This window comes from Ambystoma mexicanum, chromosome 10, assembly GCF_040938575.1.
Source record: "Ambystoma mexicanum isolate Mex_15411 chromosome 10, UKY_AmexF1_1, whole genome shotgun sequence".
Taxonomy (NCBI): Eukaryota; Metazoa; Chordata; class Amphibia; order Caudata; family Ambystomatidae; genus Ambystoma; species Ambystoma mexicanum.
In genome coordinates, this window is record NC_090932.1 from 61,295,038 (window position 1) to 61,312,005 (window position 16,968).

Consider the following 16,968-nt stretch of genomic DNA (forward strand, 5'->3'; position numbering starts at 1 on the left):
AAACACTCCTTCTATGATTTAAGGCATATTGTTGAATCCCTAGAAGTGCAAATTGTCATTCTGGCACCATCAAGCGATGACATCAGTATTTCATTAAACAGAGCACAATATATGAATATTTTGATGAATTCCTTTCTATATGTATTTATTTCCCTTTGCCTTGTATTTATATATCTATAATTGGTCCTGGGGGAGTGAGATATCAACTCTCCAAATGGTATGACTTCTCACAATTGTTTATTTTGACTGTGGCAGTGTGAGACCACTGCAGGTTCAGAAATCAATGATTTAATGGATTTTCCAAAATATAAAACACTTATTTTAGATTACAAATATGTTTGAGGATGCTTTAATGTTGTTTAATTTATTAAATTCATATTTCAAAAGTATAAATTTAGCAATCGGATATATTTTGACCTCTGCCTTCTAGGGCCAAAGACGATTCTGCAGTCAAATATGTAAATAGCTGAAAGATGAATGTACAGATTTTTAGTTCTTCATATTTTATCATATACATTTCTTACACAGTCTCTTATAATACCAAATATACAAAACATTTAACTATTGTTTATATTAATTTTTAATTTGAAATAGGTTTAAGAGGATTTAATTATCATTTTTATTTTTTTTACGGATTAAGTAAAAACTGAAAATATATTTTTCTATTTAGATATTTCTAATGAAGACATCCACATTTTTAACCATATTATTTCTGAATGAAAAAACATAAACAATATGTTTATACATAGTAACACTTTTGATTTTGTGAAATAATGGATGTGAAGCAGATATTTTCTTCGATTGAAACCGTTGAAATGAGGAAAACCTTGTGACCTCTCTCTATAAGAATAAAGCTCTTTTTCTACTGGTATAATGTTTACAATTGTGTACTTTTCAATGACCTCATCATCAGATACTGTACAGACTTTATAGAATGACATATAATTCACAATTCCATTCTTGACAAAAAATGCTTAAAGTTGCTTTTTATGGAGCTATTTAAGTTGTGAAGTCTCTCTTTTACAGTGTCTTCAACTGCAACAGAGACAGCTTCTCCGTCAACATTTACTGATACCAGCATACCATCGACCTCCAGCACAGAAACCTCAGCAACTGGTATGTTTTGGTTTTGCTTCTGACAGAAGCATACTTTTATGAAGTTACTATTTTTAAATAAAGGTCATGTAAGGATGTTGCCTTTTATCGACAATGCAAAATATGACAGATCAAGAATTTTGCGATGCCTTTTCCATATTAGCCTAATATAAGTGATCAATGGACTGCTAAAAATAATAGAGTTCAAGCCTGATGCTAAACAAATTTTGAAATATTGGCAAATACACACATCATTTATTGTCCATTAAGTTTGAAACACTACTTCTATGATTTAAGGCATATTGTTCAATCCCTAGAAGTGCAAATTGTCATTCTCGCACCATCAAGCGATGAAATCAGTATTTCATTAAACAGAGTACAATATATGAATATTTTGATGAATTCCTTTCTATATGTATTTATTTCCTATTGCCTTGCATTTATATATCTATAATTGGTCCTGGGGGAGTGAGATATCAACTGCCCAAATCGCATGACCTCTCACAATTGTTTATTTTGACTGTGGCAGTGTGAGACCACTGCAGGTTCAGAAATCAATGATTTAATGGATTTTCCAAAATATAAAACAATTTTTTTAGATTTCAAATATGTTTGAGGATGCTTTAATGTTGTTTAGTTAATTCAATTCATATTTCAAAAGTATAAATTTAGCAATCGGAAATATTTTGACCTCTGCCATCTAGGGCCACAAACGATTCTGCAGTCAAGTATGTAATTAGTTGAAAGATGAATGTACAGATTTTTAGTTCTTCATATTTTATCATATACATTTCATACCCAGTCTCTTATAATACCAAATATATAAAACATGTAACTATTGTTTATATTAATTTTTCATTTGAAATAGGTTTAAGAGGATTTAATGATCATATTGATCATTTTTACGGATTAAGTAAAAACTGAAAATATATTTTAGTATTTAGATATTTCTAATGAAGGCATACAACATTTTAACCAAATTATTTCTGAATGAAAAACATAAACAATATGGTTATACATAGTTACACTTTTGGTTTTGTGAAACAATGGATGTGAAGCTGATATTTTCTTCTATTGAAACTGCTGAAATGAGGAAAACCTTGTGACCTCTCTCAATAAGAATAAAGCTCTGTTTCTACTGGTATAATGTTTAAAAATGTGTACTTTTCAATGACCTCATCATCCGATACTGTAAAGACTTTATAGAATGACATATAGTTCACAATTCCATTCTTGTCCAAATATGCTTTAAGTATATTATTATGCAGCTAATAAAGTTGTAAATTCTCTCTTTTACAGTGTCTTCAACCGCAACAGAGACAGCTTCTCCATCAACCTTTACTGATACCAGCATACCATCGACCTCCAGTACAGAAACCTCAGCAACTGGTATGTTTTGGTTTTGCTTCTGACAGAAGCATACCTTTATGAACTTACCATTTTTTTTTAAAATGTCATGTAAGGATGTTGCCTTTTATCGACAATGCAAAATATGATAGATCAAGAATTTTGCAATGCCTTTTCCGTATTAGCCTAATATAAGTGATCAATGGAATGCTAAAAATAATAGACTTCAAGCCTGATGCTAAACATATTTTGTAATATTGGCAAATACACACATAATGTATTGTCCATTAAGTTTGAAACACTCCTTCTATGATTTAAGGCATATTGTTCAATCCCTAGAAGTGCAAATTGTCATTCTGGCACCATCAAGCGATGACATCAGTATTTCATTAAACAGAGCACAATATATGAATATTTTGATGAATTCCTTTCTATATGTATTTATTTCCCTTTGCCTTGTATTTATATATCTATAATTGGTCCTGGGGGAGTGAGATATCAACTCCCCAAGTGGCGTGACCTCTCACAATTGTTTAATTTGAATGTGGCAGTGTGAGACCACTGCAAGTTCAGAAATCAATGATTTAATGGATTTTCCAAAATATAAAACATTTTTTTTAGATTACAAAAATGTTTGAGGATGCTTTAAGGTTGTTTAGTTTATTAAATTCATATTTCAAAAGTATAAATTTAGCAATCGAAAATATTTTGACCTCTGCCATCTAGGGCCACAAACGATCCTGCAGTCAAGCATGTAATTAGTTGAAAGATGAATGTACAGATTTTTAGTTCTTCATATTTTATCATAAACATTTCTTACCCAGTCTCTTATAATACCAAATATATACAATGTTTAACTATTGTTTATATTAATTTTTCATTTGAAATAGGTTTAAGAGGATTTAATGATCATATTTATCATTTTTACGGATTAAGTAAAAACTGAAAATATATTTTAGTATTTAGATATTTCTAATGAAGGCATACAACATTTTAACCAAATTATTTCTGAATGAAAAAACATAAACAATATGGTTATACATAGTTACACTTTTGGTTTTGTGAAACAATGGATGTGAAGCTGATATTTTCTTCTATTGAAACGATTGAAATGAGGAGAACCTTGTGACCTCTCTCAATAAGAATAAAGCTCTGTTTCTTCTGGTATAATGTTTAAAAATGTGTACTTTTCAATGACCTCATCATCCAATACTGTACAGACTTTATAGAATGACATATAGTTCACAATTCCATTCTTGACCAAATATGCTTTAAGTTGTCTTTTTATGCAGCTAATAAAGCGGTACATTCTCTCTTTTACAGTGTCTTCAACCGCAACAGAGACAGCTTCTCCATCAACCTTTACTGATACCAGCACACCATTGACATCCAGTACAGAAACCTCAACAACTGGTATGTTTTGGTTTTGCTTCTGACAGAAGCATACCTTTATGAACTTACTATTTTTTTTAAAATGTCATGTGAGGATGTTGCCTTTTATCGACAATGCAAAATATGATAGATCAATAATTTTACGATGCCTTTTCCGTATTAGCCTAATATAAGTGATCAATGGAATGCTAAAAATAATAGAGTTCAAGCCTGAAGCTAAACATATTTTGTAATATTGGCACATCCACACATAATTTATTGTCCATTAAGTTTGAAACACTCCTTCTATGAATTAAGGCATATTGTTCAATCCCTAGAAGTGCAAATTGTCATTCTGGCACCGTCAAGCGATGACATCAGTATTTCATTAAACAGAGCACAGTATATGAATATTTTGTTGAATTCCTTTCTATATGTATTTATTTCCCTTTGCCTTGTATTTATATATCTATAATTGGTCCTGCGAGAGTGAGATATCAACTCCCCAAATGGCGTGACCTCTAGCAATTGTTCATTATGACTGTGGCAGTGTGCGACCACTGCCGGTTTGTAAACAATGATTTAATGGATTTTCCAAAATATAAAACAATTTGTTTAGATTACAAATATATTTGAGGATGCTTTAATGTTGTTTAATTTATTAAATTCATATTTCAAAAGTATACATTTAGCAATCGGATATATTTTGACCTCTGCCTTCTAGGGCCAAAGACGATTCTGCAGTCAAATATGTAAATATCTGAAAGATGAATGTACAGATTTTTAGTTCTTCATATTTTATCATATACATTTCTTACCCAGTCTCTTATAATACCAAATATATAAAAAGTTTAACTATTGTTTATATTAATTTTTCATTTGAAATAGGTTTAAGAGGATTTAATGATCATATTTATCATTTTTACGGATTAAGTAAAAACTGAAAATATATTTTAGTATTTAGATATTTCTAATGAAGGCATACAACATTTTAACCAAATTATTTCTGAATGAAAAAACATAAACAACATGGTTATACATAGTTACACTTTTGGTTTTGTGAAACAATGGATGTGAAGCTGATATTTTCTTCTATTGAAACCGTTGAAATGTGGAGAACCTTGTGACCTCTCTCAATAAGAATAAATCTCTGTTTCTACTGGTATAATGTTTAAAAATGTTTACTTTTCAATGACCTCATCATCCAATACTGTACAGACTTTATAGAATGACATATAGTTCACAATTCCATTCTTGACCAAATATGCTTTAAGTTGTCTTTTTTATGCAGTTAATAAAGTTGTACATTCTCTCTTTTACAGTGTCTTCAACCGCAGCAGGGACAGCTTCTCCATCAACCTTTACTGATACCAGCATAACATCGACCTCCAGTACAGAAACCTCAGCAACTGGTATGTTTTGGTTTTGCTTCTGACAGAAGCATACCTTTATGAACTTACTATTTTTTTTTAAATGTCATGTAAGGATGTTGCCTTTTATCGACAATGCAAAATATGATAGATCAAAAATTTTGCAATGCCTTTTCCGTATTAGCCTAATATACGTGATCAATGGAATGCTAAAAATAATAGAGTTCAAGCCTGATGCTAAACATATTTTGTAATTTTGGCCAATACACACATAATTTATTGTCCATTAAGTTTGAAACACTCCTTCTATGATTTAAGGCATATTGTTCAATCCCTAGAAGTGCAAATTGTCATTCTGGCACCATCAAGCGATGACATCAGTATTTCATTAAACAGAGCACAATGTATGAATATTTTGATGAATTCCTTTCTATATGTATTTATTTCCCTTTGCCTTGTATTTATATATCTATAATTGGTCCTGGGGGAGTGAGATATCAACTCCCCAAGTGGCGTGACCTCTCACAATTGTTTATTTTGACTGTGGCAGTGTGAGACCATTGCAGGTTCAGAAATCAATGATTTAATGGATTTTCCAAAATATAAAACATTTTTTTTTAGATTACAAAAATGTTTGAGGATGCTTTAAGGTTGTTTAGTTTATTAAATTCATATTTCAAAAGTATAAATTTAGCAATCGAAAATATTTTGACCTCTGCCATCTAGGGCCACAAACGATCCTGCAGTCAAGTATGTAATTAGTTGAAAGATGAATGTACAGATTTTTAGTTCTTCATATTTTATCATATACATTTCTTACCCAGTCTCTTATAATACCAAATATATACAATGTTTAACTACTGTTTATATTAATTTTTCATTTGAAATAGGTTTAAGAGGATTTAATGATCATATTTATCATTTTTACGGATTAAGTAAAAACTGAAAATATATTTTAGTATTTAGATATTTCTAATGAAGGCATACAACATTTTAACCAAATTATTTCTGAATGAAAAAACATAAACAATATGGTTATACATAGTTACACTTTTGGTTTTGTGAAACAATGGATGTGAAGCTGATATTTTCTTCTATTGAAACGGTTGAAATGAGGAGAACCTTGTGAGCTCTCTCAATAAGAATAAAGCTCTGTTTCTTCTGGTATAATGTTTAAAAATGTGTACTTTTCAATGACCTCATCATCCAATACTGTACAGACTTTATAGAATGACATATAGTTCACAATTCCATTCTTGACCAAATATGCTTTAAGTTGTCTTTTTATGCAGCTAATAAAGTTGTACATTCTCTCTTTTACAGTGTCTTCAACCGCAACAGAGACAGCTTCTCCATCAACCTTTACTGATACCAGCATACCATTGACATCCAGTACAGAAACCTCAGCAACTGGTATGTTTTGGTTTTGCTTCTGACAGAAGCATACCTTTATGAACTTACTATTTTTTTTAAAATGTCATGTGAGGATGTTGCCTTTTATCGACAATGCAAAATATGATAGATCAAGAATTTTGCAATGCCTTTTCCGTATTAGCCTAATATAAGTGATCAATGGAATGCTAAAAATAATAGAGTTCAAGCCTGATGCTAAACATATTTTGTAATATTGGCAAATCCACACATAATTTATTGTCCATTAAGTTTGAAACACTCCTATGAATTAAGGCATATTGTTCAATCCCTAGAAGTGCAAATTGTCATTCTGGCACCGTCAAGCGATGACATCAGTATTTCATTAAACAGAGCACAGTATATGAATATTTTGTTGAATTCCTTTCTATATGTATTTATTTCCTTTTGCCTTGTATTTATATATCTATAATTGGTCCTGCGAGAGTGAGATATCAAGTCCCCAAATGGCGTGACCTCTAGCAATTGTTCATTATGACTGTGGCAGTGTGCGACCACTGCCGGTTTGTAAACAATGATTTAATGGATTTTCCAAAATATAAAACAATTTGTTTAGATTACAAATATATTTGAGCATGCTTTAATGTTGTTTAATTTATTAAATTCATATTTCAAAAGTATACATTTAGCAATCGGATATATTTTGACCTCTGCCTTCTAGGGCCAAAGACGATTCTGCAGTCAAATATGTAAATATCTGAAAGATGAATGTACAGATTTTTAGTTCTTCATATTTTATCATATACATTTCTTACCCAGTCTCTTATAATACTAAATATATAAAAAGTTTAACTATTGTTTATATTAATTTTTCATTTGAAATAAGTTTAAGAGGATTTAATGATCATATTTATAATTTTTACGGATTAAGTAAAAACTGAAAATATATTTTAGTATTTAGATATTTCTAATGAAGGCATACAACATTTTAACCAAATTATTTCTGAATGAAAAAACATAAACTATTTGGTTATACATAGTTACGCTTTTGGTTTTGTGAAACAATGGATGTGAAGCTGATATTTTCTTCTATTGAAACCGTTGAAATGTGGAGAACCTTGTGACCTCTCTCAATAAGAATAAATCTCTGTTTCTACTGGTATAATGTTTAAAAATGTTTACTTTTCAATGACCTCATCATCCAATACTGTACAGACTTTATAGAATGACATATAGTTCACAATTCTACTCTTGACCAAATATGCTTTAAGTTGTCTTTTTTATGCAGTTAATAAAGTTGTACATTCTCTCTTTTACAGTGTCTTCAACCGCAGCAGGGACAGCTTCTCCATCAACCTTTACTGATACCAGCATAACATCGACCTCCAGTACAGAAACCTCAGCAACTGGTATGTTTTGGTTTTGCTTCTGACAGAAGCATACCTTTATGAACTTACTATTTTTTTTTAAATGTCATGTAAGGATGTTGCCTTTTATCGACAATGCAAAATATGATAGATCAAAAATTTTGCAATGCCTTTTCCGTATTAGCCTAATATACGTGATCAATGGAATGCTAAAAATAATAGAGTTCAAGCCTGATGCTAAACATATTTTGTAATTTTGGCCAATACACACATAATTTATTGTCCATTAAGTTTGAAACACTCCTTCTATGATTTAAGGCATATTGTTCAATCCCTAGAAGTGCAAATTGTCATTCTGGCACCATCAAGCGATGACATCAGTATTTCATTAAACAGAGCACAATATATGAATATTTTGATGAATTCCTTTCTATATGTATTTATTTCCCTTTGCCTTGTATTTATATATCTATAATTGGTCCTGGGGGAGTGAGATATCAACTCTCCAAATGGTATGACTTCTCACAATTGTTTATTTTGACTGTGGCAGTGTGAGACCACTGCAGGTTCAGAAATCAATGATTTAATGGATTTTCCAAAATATAAAACACTTATTTTAGATTACAAATATGTTTGAGGATGCTTTAATGTTGTTTAATTTATTAAATTCATATTTCAAAAGTATAAATTTAGCAATCGGATATATTTTGACCTCTGCCTTCTAGGGCCAAAGACGATTCTGCAGTCAAATATGTAAATAGCTGAAAGATGAATGTACAGATTTTTAGTTCTTCATATTTTATCATATACATTTCTTACACAGTCTCTTATAATACCAAATATACAAAACGTTTAACTATTGTTTATATTCATTTCTAATTTGAAATAGGTTTAAGAGGATTTAATTATCATTTTTATCATTTTTACGGATTAAGTAAAAACTGAAAATATATTTTTCTATTTAGATATTTCTAATGAAGACATCCAAATTTTTAACCATATTATTTCTGAATGAAAAAACATAAACAATATGTTTATACATAGTAACACTTTTGATTTTGTGAAATAATGGATGTGAAGCTGATATTTTCTTCGATTGAAACCGTTGAAATGAGGAAAACCTTGTGACCTCTCTCTATAAGAATAAAGCTCTGTTTCTACTGCTATAATGTTTACAATTGTGTACTTTTCAATGACCTCATCATCAGATACTGTACGGACTTTATAGAATGACATATAATTCACAATTCCATTCTTGACAAAAAATGCTTAAAGTTGCTTTTTATGGAGCTATTTAAGTTGTGAAGTCTCTCATTTACAGTGTCTTCAACTGCAACAGAGACAGCTTCTCCGTCAACATTTACTGATACCAGCATACCATCGACCTCCAGCACAGAAACCTCAGCAACTGGTATGTTTTGGTTTTGCTTCTGACAGAAGCATACTTTTATGAAGTTACTATTTTTAAATAAAGGTCATGTAAGGATGTTGCCTTTTATCGACAATGCAAAATATGACAGATCAAGAATTTTGCGATGCCTTTTCCATATTAGCCTAATATAAGTGATCAATGGACTGCTAAAAATAATAGAGTTCAAGCCTGATGCTAAACAAATTTTGAAATATTGGCAAATACACACATCATTTATTGTCCATTAAGTTTGAAACACTACTTCTATGATTTAAGGCATATTGTTCAATCCCTAGAAGTGCAAATTGTCATTCTCGCACCATCAAGCGATGAAATCAGTATTTCATTAAACAGAGTACAATATATGAATATTTTGATGAATTCCTTTCTATATGTATTTATTTCCTATTGCCTTGCATTTATATATCTATAATTGGTCCTGGGGGAGTGAGATATCAACTGCCCAAATCGCATGACCTCTCACAATTGTTTATTTTGACTGTGGCAGTGTGAGACCACTGCAGGTTCACAAATCAATGATTTAATGGATTTTCCAAAATATAAAACAATTTTTTTAGATTTCAAATATGTTTGAGGATGCTTTAATGTTGTTTAGTTAATTAAATTCATATTTCAAAAGTATAAATTTAGCAATGGGAAATATTTTGACCTCTGCCATCTAGGGCCACAAACGATTCTGCAGTCAAGTATGTAATTAGTTGAAAGATGAATGTACAGATTTTTAGTTCTTCATATTTTATCATATACATTTCATACCCAGTCTCTTATAATACCAAATATATAAAACATGTAACTATTGTTTATATTAATTTTTCATTTGAAATAGGTTTAAGAGGATTTAATGATCATATTGATCATTTTTACGGATTAAGTAAAAACTGAAAATATATTTTAGTATTTAGATATTTCTAATGAAGGCATACAACATTTTAACCAAATTATTTCTGAATGAAAAACATAAACAATATGGTTATACATAGTTACACTTTTGGTTTTGTGAAACAATGGATGTGAAGCTGATATTTTCTTCTATTGAAACTGCTGAAATGAGGAAAACCTTGTGACCTCTTTCAATAAGAATAAAGCTCTGTTTCTACTGGTATAATGTTTAAAAATGTGTACTTTTCAATGACCTCATCATCCGATACTGTAAAGACTTTATAGAATGACATATAGTTCACAATTCCATTCTTGTCCAAATATGCTTTAAGTATATTATTATGCAGCTAATAAAGTTGTAAATTCTCTCTTTTACAGTGTCTTCAACCGCAACAGAGACAGCTTCTCCATCAACCTTTACTGATACTAGCATACCATTGACCTCCAGTACAGAAACCTCAGCAACTGGTATGTTTTGGGTTTGCTTCTGACAGAAGCATACCTTTATGAACTTACTATTTTTTTTAAAATGTCATGTAAGGATGTTCCCTTTTATCAACAATGCAAAATATGATAGATCAAAAATTTTGCAATGCCTTTTCCGTATTTGCCTAATATAAGTGATCATTGGAATGCTAAAAATATCAGAGTTTCAAGTCTGATGCTAAACATATTTTGTAATATTGGCAAATACACACCTAATTTATTGTCCGTTAAGTTTGAAACACTCCTTCTATGAATTGAGGCATATTGCTCAATCCCTAGAAGTGCAAATTGTCATTATGGCACCATCAAGCGATGACATCAGTATTTCATTAAACAGAGCACAATATATGAATATTCTGATGAATTCCTTTCTATATGTATTTATTTCCTATTGCCTTGTATTTATATATCTATAATTGGTCCTGGGGGAGTGAGATATCAACTCCCCAAATGGCGTGACCTCTCACAATTGTTTATTTTGACTGTGGCAGTGTGAGACCACTGCAGGTTCAGAAATCAATGATTTAATGGATTTTCCAAAATATAAAACAATTTATTTAGATTACAAATATTTTTGAGGATGCTTTAATGTTGTTTAGTTTATTAAATTCATATTTCAAAAGTATAAATTTAGCAATCAGAAATATTTTGACCTCTGCCATCTAGGGCCACAAACGATCCTGCAGACAAGCATGTAATTAGTTGAAAGATGAATGTACAGATTTTTAGTTCTTCATATTTTATCATATACATTTCTTAACCAGTCTCTTATAATATCAAATATATACAATGTTTAACTATTGTTTATATTAATTTTTCATTTGAAATAGGTTTAAGAGGATTTAATTATGATATTTATCATTTTTACGGATTAAGTAAAAACTGAAAATATATTTTAGTATTTAGATATTTCTAATGAAGGCATACAACATTTTAACCAAATTATTTCTGAATGAAAAAACATAAACAATATGGTTATACATAGTTACACTTTTGGTTTTGTGAAACAATGGATGTGAAGCTGATGTTTTCTTCTATTGAAACCGCTGTAATGAGGAGAACCTTGTGACCTCTCTCAATAAGAATAAAGCTCTGTTTCTACTTGTATAATGTTTAAAAATGTGTACTTTTCAATGACCTCATCATCCAATACTTTACAGACTTTATAGAATGACATATAGTTCACAATTCCATTCTTACCAAATATGCTTTAAGTTGTCTTTTTATGCAGCTAATAACGTTTTACATTCTCTCTTTTACAGTGTCTTCAACCGCAACAGAGACAGCTTCTCCATCAACCTTTACTGATACCAGCATACCATCGACCTCCAGTACAGAAACCTCAGCAACTGGTATGTTTTGGTTTTGCTTCTGACAGAAGCATACCTTTATGAATTTACCATTTATTTTAAAATGTCATGTAAGGATGTTGCCTTTTATCGACAATGCAAAATATGATAGATCAAGAATTATGTGATGCCTTTTCCGTACTAGCCTAATATAAGTGATCAATGGAATGCTAAAAATAATAGATTTCAAGCCTGATGCTAAACATATTTTGTAATATTGGCAAATACACACATAATTTATTGTCCATTAAGTTTGAAATAGTCCTTCTATGATTTAAGGCATATTGTTCAATCCCTAGAAGTGCAAATTGTCATTCTGGCACCATCAAGCGATGACATCAGTATTTCATTAAACAGAGCACAATATATGAATATTTTGATGAATTCCTTTCTATATGTATTTATTTCCCTTTGCCTTGTATTTATATATCTATAATTGGTCCTGGGGGAGTGAGATATCACCTCCCCAAATGGCGTGACCTTTCACAATTGTTTATTTTGACTGTGGCAGTGTGAGACCACTGCAGGTTCAGAAATCAATGATTTAATGGATTTTCCAAAACATAAAACAATTTTTTTAGATTACAAATATGTTTGAAGATGCTTTAATGTTGTTTAGTTTATTAAATTCATATTTCAAAAGTATAAATTTAGCAATCGGAAATATTTTGACCTCTGCCATCTAAGGCCACAAACGTTCCTGCAGTCAAGTATGTAATTAGTTGAACGATGAATGTACAGATTTTTAGTTCTTCATATTTTATCATATACATTTCTTACCCAGTCTCTTATAATACCAAATATATAAAATGTTTAACTATTGTTTATATTAATTTTTCATTTGAAATAGGTTTAAGAGGATTTAATGATCATATTTATCATTTTTACGGATTAAGTAAAAACTAAAAATATATTTTAGTATTTAGATATTTCTAATGAAGGCATACACCATTTTAACCAAATTATTGCTGAATGAAAAAACATAAACAACATGGTTATACATAGTTACACTTTTGGTTTTGTGAAACAGTGGATGTGAAGCTGATATTTTCTTCTATTGAAACCGTTGAAATGAGGAGAACCTTGTGACCTCTCTCAATAAGAATAAAGCTCTGTTTCTACTGGTATAATGTTTAAAAATGTTTACTTTTCAATTACCTCATCATCCAATACTGTACAGACTTTATAGAATGACATATAGTTCACAATTCCATTCTTGACCAAATATGCTTTAAGTTGTCTTTTTATGCAGCCAATAAAGTTGTACATTCTCTCTTTTACAGTGTCTTCAACCGCAACAGAGACAGCTTCTCCATCAACCTTTACTGATACCAGCATACCATCGACCTCCAGTACAGAAACCTCAGCAACTGGTATGTTTTGGTTTTGCTTCTGACAGAAGCATACCTTTATGAACTTACCATTTATTTTAAAATGTCATGTAAGGATGTTGCCTTTTATCGACAATGCAAAATATGATAGATCAAGAATTATGTGAGGCCTTTTCCGTACTAGCCTAATATAAGTGATCAATGGAATGCTAAAAATAATAGACTTCAAGCCTGATGCTAAACATATTTTGTAATATTGGCAAATACACACATAATTTATTGTCCATTAAGTTTGAAATACTCCTTCTATGATTTAAGGCATATTGTTCAATCCCTAGAAGTGCAAATTGTCATTCTGGCACCATCAAGCGATGACATCAGTATTTCATTAAACAGAGCACAATATATGAATATTTTGATGAATTCCTTTCTATATGTATTTATTTCCCTTTGCCTTCTATTTATATATCTATAATTGGTCCTGGGGGAGTGAGATATCAACTCCCCAAATGGCATGACCTCTCACAATTATTTATTTTGACTGTGGCAGTGTAAGAACATTGCAGGTTCAGAAATCAATGATTTAATGGATTTTCCAAAATATAAAACAATGTTTTTAGATTACAAATATGTTTGAGGATGCTTTAATGTTGTTTAGTTTATTAAATTCATATTTTAAAAGTATAAATTTAGTAATCGGAAATATTTTGACCTCTGCCATCTAGGGCCACAAACGATCCTGCAGTCAAGTATGTAATTAGTTGAAAGATGAATGTACAGATTTTAGTTCTTCATATTTTATCATATACATTTCTTACCCAGTCTCTTATAATACCAAATATATAAAATGTTTAACTATTGTTTATATTAATTTTTCATTTGAAATAGGTTTAAGAGGATTTAATGATCATATTTATCATTTTTACGGATTAAGTAAAAACTGAAAATATATTTTAGTATTTAGATATTTCTAATGAAGGCATACACCATTTTAACCAAATTATTGCTGAATGAAAAAACATAAACAACATGGTTATACATAGTTACACTTTTGGTTTTGTGAAACAGTGGATGTGAAGCTGATATTTTCTTCTATTGAAACCGTTGAAATGAGGAGAACCTTGTGACCTCTCTCAATAAGAATAAAGCTCTGTTTCTACTGGTATAATGTTTAGAAATGTGTACTTTTCAATTACCTCATCATCCAATACTGTACAGACTTTATAGAATGACATATAGTTCACAATTCCATTCTTGACCAAATATGCTTTAAGTTGTCTTTTTATGCAGCCAATAAAGTTGTACATTCTCTCTTTTACAGTGTCTTCAACCGCAACAGAGACAGCTTCTCCATCAACCTTTACTGATACCAGCATACCATCGACCTCCAGTACAGAAACCTCAGCAACTGGTATGTTTTGGTTTTGCTTCTGACAGAAGCATACCTTTATGAACTTACCATTTATTTTAAAATGTCATGTAAGGATGTTGCCTTTTATCGACAATGCAAAATATGATAGATCAAGAATTATGTGATGCCTTTTCCGTACTAGCCTAATATAAGTGATCAATGGAATGCTAAAAATAATAGACTTCAAGCCTGATGCTAAACATATTTTGTAATATTGGCAAATACACACATAATTTATTGTCCATTAAGTTTGAAATACTCCTTCTATGATTTAAGGAATATTGTTCAATCCCTAGAAGTGCAAATTGTCATTCTGGCACCATCAAGCGATGACATCAGTATTTCATTAAACAGAGCACAATATATGAATATTTTGATGAATTCCTTTCTATATGTATTTATTTCCCTTTGCCTTGTATTTATATATCTATAATTGGTCCTGGGGGAGTGAGATATCAACTCCCCAAATGGCATGACCTCTCACAATTATTTATTTTGACTGTGGCAGTGTGAGAACACTGCAGGTTCAGAAATCAATGATTTAATGGATTTTCCAAAATATAAAACAATGTTTTTAGATTACAAATATGTTTGAGGATGCTTTAATGTTGTTTAGTTTATTAAATTCATATTTTAAAAGTATAAATTTAGTAATCGGAAATATTTTGACCTCTGCCATCTAGGGCCACAAACGATCCTGCAGTCAAGTATGTAATTAGTTGAAAGATGAATGTACAGATTTTTAGTTCTTCATATTTTATCATATACATTTCTTACCGAGTCTCTTATAATACCAAATATATAAAATGTTTAACTATTGTTTATATTAATTTTTCATTTGAAATAGGTTTAAGAGGATTTAATGATCATATTTATCATTTTTACGGATTAAGTAAAAACTGAAAATATATTTTAGTATTTAGATATTTCTAATGAAGGCATACACCATTTTAACCAAATTATTTCTGAATGAAAAAACATAAACAATATGGTTCTACATAGTTAAACTTTTGGTTTTGTGAAACAATGGACGCGAAGCTGATATTTTCTTCTATTGAAACCGCTGAAATGAGAAAAACCTTGTGACATCTCTCAATAAGAATAAAGCTCTGGTTCTACTGGTATAATGTTTAAAAATGTGTATTTTTCAATGACCTCATCATCCAATACTGTACAGACTTTATAGAATGACATATAGTTCACAATTCCATTCTTGACCAAATATGCTTTAAGTTGTCTTTTTATGCAGCTAATAAAGTTGTACATTCTCTCTTTTACAGTGTCTTCAACTGCAACAGAGACAGCTTCTCCATCAACCTTTACTGATACCAGCATACCATCGACCTCCAGTACAGAAACCTCAGCAACTGGTATGTTTTGGTTTTGCTTCTGACAGAAGCATACCTTTATGAACTTACAATTCTTTTTTAAATGTCATGTAAGGATGTTGCCTTTTATCGACAATGCAAAATATGATAGATCAAGAATTTTGCGATGCCTTTTCCGTATTAGCCTTATATAAGTGATCAATGGAATGCTAAATATAATAGAGTTCAAGCCTGATGCTAAACATATTTTGTAATATTGGCAAATACACACATAATTTACTGTCCATTAAGTTTGAAACACTACTTCTATGATTTAAGGCATATTGTTCAATCCCTAGAAGTGCAAATTGTCATTCTGGCACCATCAAGCGATGACATCAGTATTTCATTAAACAGAGCACAATATATGAATATTTTGATGAATTCCTTTCTATATGTATTTATTTCCCTTTGCCTTGTATTTATATATCTATAATTGGTCCTGGGGGAGTGAGATATCAACTCCCCAAATGGCATGACCTCTCACAATTATTTATTTTGACTGTGGCAGTGTGAGAACACTGCAGGTTCAGAAATCAATGATTTAATGGATTTTCCAAAATATAAAACAATGTTTTTAGATTACAAATATGTTTGAGGATGCTTTAATGTTGTTTAGTTTATTAAATTCATATTTTAAAAGTATAAATTTAGTAATCGGAAATATTTTTACCTCTGCCATCTAGGGCCACAAACGATCCTGCAGTCAAGTATGTAATTAGTTGAAAGACGAATGTACAGATTTTTAGTTCTTCATATTTTATCTTATACTTTTCATACCCAGTCTCTTAT

The 16,968-nt window shown here is 30.5% G+C and overlaps 2 protein-coding genes across 2 annotated transcripts in view; both read left to right on the forward strand.

Moving 5' to 3' along the window:
- The window catches only part of LOC138492807 (platelet binding protein GspB-like), a 197,227-nt gene extending 189,241 nt beyond the window's left edge, over positions 1–7,986 (forward strand). The window contains exons 34-39 of the mRNA XM_069620161.1: positions 1,027–1,116; positions 2,395–2,484; positions 3,766–3,855; positions 5,136–5,225; positions 6,507–6,596; positions 7,874–7,986. Of these exons, the coding sequence (XP_069476262.1) occupies positions 1,027–1,116; positions 2,395–2,484; positions 3,766–3,855; positions 5,136–5,225; positions 6,507–6,596; positions 7,874–7,986 (563 nt within the window). The remainder of the gene's footprint in view (positions 1–1,026; positions 1,117–2,394; positions 2,485–3,765; positions 3,856–5,135; positions 5,226–6,506; positions 6,597–7,873) is intronic.
- Positions 7,987–11,014: 3,028 nt separating this feature from the next.
- Positions 11,015–16,968, forward strand: part of LOC138492808 (platelet binding protein GspB-like) — a 40,716-nt gene continuing 34,762 nt past the window's right edge. Inside the window, exons 1-5 of the mRNA XM_069620162.1 lie at positions 11,015–11,039; positions 11,981–12,070; positions 13,351–13,440; positions 14,720–14,809; positions 16,090–16,179. Coding sequence (XP_069476263.1) covers positions 11,015–11,039; positions 11,981–12,070; positions 13,351–13,440; positions 14,720–14,809; positions 16,090–16,179 — 385 coding nt within the window. The remainder of the gene's footprint in view (positions 11,040–11,980; positions 12,071–13,350; positions 13,441–14,719; positions 14,810–16,089; positions 16,180–16,968) is intronic.